Source organism: Anarrhichthys ocellatus, unplaced genomic scaffold (assembly GCF_004355925.1).
Source record: "Anarrhichthys ocellatus isolate YVR2014 unplaced genomic scaffold, GSC_Weel_1.0 scaffold988, whole genome shotgun sequence".
In the NCBI taxonomy this organism is placed as follows: domain Eukaryota; kingdom Metazoa; phylum Chordata; class Actinopteri; order Perciformes; family Anarhichadidae; genus Anarrhichthys; species Anarrhichthys ocellatus.
In genome coordinates this window covers 1-3,640 of record NW_022280962.1, presented here as the reverse complement: position 1 = coordinate 3,640, position 3,640 = coordinate 1, and the positions used below count along the sequence as shown (strand labels likewise).

The following is a 3,640-nucleotide window of genomic DNA, read 5'->3' as shown; positions in this document are numbered from 1 at the left end:
CACACACACACACACACACACACACACACACACACACACACACACACTGCCCAAAGGATGTGTCATTGCAACGCTGAAACAGTGAATGTTTGCCAAGACATGAATTTGAGCTAACTGAGGCTCACTTCCTGATTTTTCCAACACTTGGAGTGGATAGACAGCTTTGCTGTAAAGTGTAAAACCAGTGGAAAAGGTTTCCTTCACACAGAACCAGTGACACAAAGATTCAAGTTGCTTTGCATTTTGGTCCATTGAGGGTTCTTTGTCTTTTCTATATGATAATTAAAGAAACAGTGTACCATCTTAGGGGAGCTATTGGCAGAAATGGAATATGATGTTAACAAGTATGTTTTCTTTAGTGTCCAATCAGCTAAAAAGAAGAATCGCCGGGTTTTCGTTGCCATAGACTGAGCTGTTTATATCTACATACGGAGCAGGCCGACAAACCGGCCGGACAAACACAGGAAACCTCCGTTGGTCTCGAAGGAGCTGCAGCAATTATTTCTGCACAAACTGCAACTTCCACTGTACCTCCACCTGAAATCCTCAATGCTAAACTAACCCTCTTCTGCCCTAAAGCTGGCTCGGGTTAGGGTCATTTGCCCTTTTCTTTTTGTTTGCATCGGGCCACCGTAGTTCTCCTTCACGCTTGACACTTGGAGAGAAGTTTCAACTGGTTGCCATCTGTAACCTCGCCACTAGATGGCGCCAAATCATACACACTGGACCTTTAAATGTTTATAAATACAGATGTTTCAATACAATTTTCAATACAGAGTATTGAACCGATACCAGTGCGTTAAAAAACCCTTCGCCGTTTTAGTGGTGGGGGAAAACATTTCCGAAATACTCGGGTTTCGCTAGCTCTGGCTAACGTTGCGCTCTCCGCTACCAGCTGCCCGATCGCTACTGAGCATGTGCAACTCTCAGCAGAGATGAGATAGAAAGCTGCTCTTCTTTTGTACTGTAGATGAGCTGATGAGCACTATTTCTGAGGGAGCTGTGGCTGCTCAGCGTTGTGAGCAGGGACTCAGGAATGTGACACGTCGTGAAGAACCAGTGCGTCTTCTCGTCGCCGAAGACAGTCGTTAGTCGAGAAAACGTTACGCAGCCCGTCATGAGCAGCTCCGGGAGACGGCAACGCAACAATCGGCTGCAAAACGACAAAACAGGCTGAACCTGAACGGGAGGTGGTCACCGAATGCTGGACAAAAAACGTGTTGAGGCAAAGTGCCATCAGAGTAAAAAAAGGTTTAACCTGCTGGTTCACGTCGTGAGATTTACTCACAACAACAAGGTGTGGAGACGAACGTTTCATTGCTTTCTAAGGAGAACAATGTGAGATGTGAGGATCACTGAGTGGCGTTATGGGAAGTGTGAGAAGCAGTGTCTTTGGCTTCTGGCCTCTGCTTTTAAAATCTTACTTTTGTGAGTCCCCTAACTTTATTAAATTGCCAGAACACAATTAATACTGTGTATGAAATGTAAAAAACACAAGGTTATGTAGTAGTTACACATCTCACAGGACATGCAGATTAATTCCACGGCCCACCGCTATTTTCACTCAGATTCTTGTTCCAGCACGTTAGTTATGATTGTGACACAACTGACTCAGGAATCCAGCGAAGGCTTTCACACCGAAGGGGATCAGAAGAAAAGCCGGTCGCACGGGTGATTACAAGGCTCAGAGAAATACCGGCTTCTGCTTTGTGTTAAGCAATGAAACGAGTACAGTGTTGCGTGGAACACGTGGATTAAAAAGAGTGAGCAGATAGCATCTAGGTAGTAAGAAAAGAAGGGGTTCAGATGGTTGTTTCATAAAACTCAGATCTAATGAAGGGAGGAAGAGGCTGAACTCTTCTTGATAACATTATAGCACTCAATAGTCTGGTAGGTAAACACAGCGTTCTGGACCTGATAGCCAAGTGTTTGCAAGGGCATCTGAAGGAAGCCTAAAGAGTGGCCGACTCCAACAACAACAACACGTGTCCGGGTACATAGTGATACCGAGCGGTAGCCACTTAGTGCAGAATGTCTACAATCCCCTCTGCTGAGTTATGCCTTTAATCGTCTCTACAGGAAGTCAGCTCTGGTGCTAACTGGAGAACTTTAAACAGTGTTACAGCAACATAACACTTCACTAAGAAAAAGATGGTACTTTATTTAATCAAATACCTGCAAAAACTTCACTTATTGGACGAAAAGTCAACCGTTTATTGTTGAATCATTGGCCAAGAAAGTGCTTTAAATGTGATGCAACTGTGTCTATAATAAATAATCTGTGCAGATGTTCCAGGTTGGAATTGTTAACATCCGCACTATTACGTTTTAGTTTTAAAATGCAAAACATTTGCTGCGTTTACGCCTAGCGTCCACACCACATCGACACCGTCGCCATCTTGGTTTTTTTGCAACCAGTGAATGGAAGTGACCATATTATATACCAAAGCATCCCCTGCTTTATGGTCTGTTTGACTCTAAATAGACCATGATTTACTAAATGAACATCCTGCTGTATTGAAGAAGACGTGTCGCGTCAAAACTACTCTGGCATTTTAGAAACCCTAAAACAAATGGCCTCGACTACCAGTGGTTAACTTCAACATGGATAACAAAATAGATTGCCGACCTTGTTGTTAATGCTAGCAGCTGTTGCGCAGTTTAATTCTGTGTTTTTTAAATGCTGGTACTGCCTGCATGTTTAGGACGCAAGTTATTTTAATGCTTTGCGACAATTCCCGTGTCAAGAGGCGTCATCAGTCCTGGTTATGTGATTTGTGTTTTTTAAGTACGGTCATATGGACTTTAGATTCTTTCTAAAACGCTTGTCTGGATGGGGAAACGTTGTTTTAAAACAAAAATATAGTAGTGTTGAAAAGGAAACCACACAAACGGATATTAGCTACCTAAATCTGGAACATTTACTTGACATAGAATGAAACAAGTCCTTACCTCCTCCACTGAAATGGGCAGGACAATTCGGCTGCAAGACACATAAAAAAAACAAGATATTAGGGCACAGAACTCACAATCAGCAATAAAACAAACAAAGACAATTGTACTTTTGACTTGGAAGTTGACGAGGATCTCAACACATCAAACGTTTGTCTTTAGGTTTGACTTTAAACAAACAGTTGGACATTTTGGGAAATGTCCTTCATTGCCGAGAGTTGGATGAGAAGATAAATACAACCCTTGTTGCTCCGAGCCAGCAGCCAGTTAGCTTAGCTTAGCTTAGAGTGGAAAAAGGAAGAAACAGCTAGCTTGTCTGTGCAAAGATAAAGAAATCAACCTACCAGAAGCTCTAAAACTCACTAATTAACACAGGATATCCAGCTTGTTGCACCTTTACAAAAGTATAAGTAAAAATAATAAGTATAATCTCAGAATAAAAAGTTTTACGGAGGGTTATGTCTGTCAAACTGTTTCTTGTAACCTTTGGACAGAGCCATGATAGCATGCTTCTAAGCTAACCTGCGGCTAGCTCCAGCTAACGCTACAAATTCTCTGAACAGACATTTCAGAGACGTATCGATCTTCTTATCTACTGCTTTAAGAACAACGCCATAGTTATTTTTCTTTCATTTTGATATATGCTAATTAAGCAGCATATCTTATAATCATGGCCTACTAATATATA

The 3,640-nt window shown here is 42.0% G+C and overlaps 1 protein-coding gene across 1 annotated transcript in view; it reads right to left on the bottom strand.

Annotated features, from left to right (window-relative positions):
• The window catches only part of LOC116377182 (phosphatidylinositol transfer protein beta isoform-like), a gene marked incomplete at its 5' end in the record, with an annotated part of 9,483 nt that extends 6,396 nt beyond the window's left edge, over positions 1–3,087 (bottom strand). Inside the window, one exon of the mRNA XM_031838757.1 lies at positions 2,953–3,087. Coding sequence (XP_031694617.1) covers positions 2,953–3,087 — 135 coding nt within the window. The remainder of the gene's footprint in view (positions 1–2,952) is intronic.
• Between the last annotated feature and the right edge of the window lie 553 nt (positions 3,088–3,640).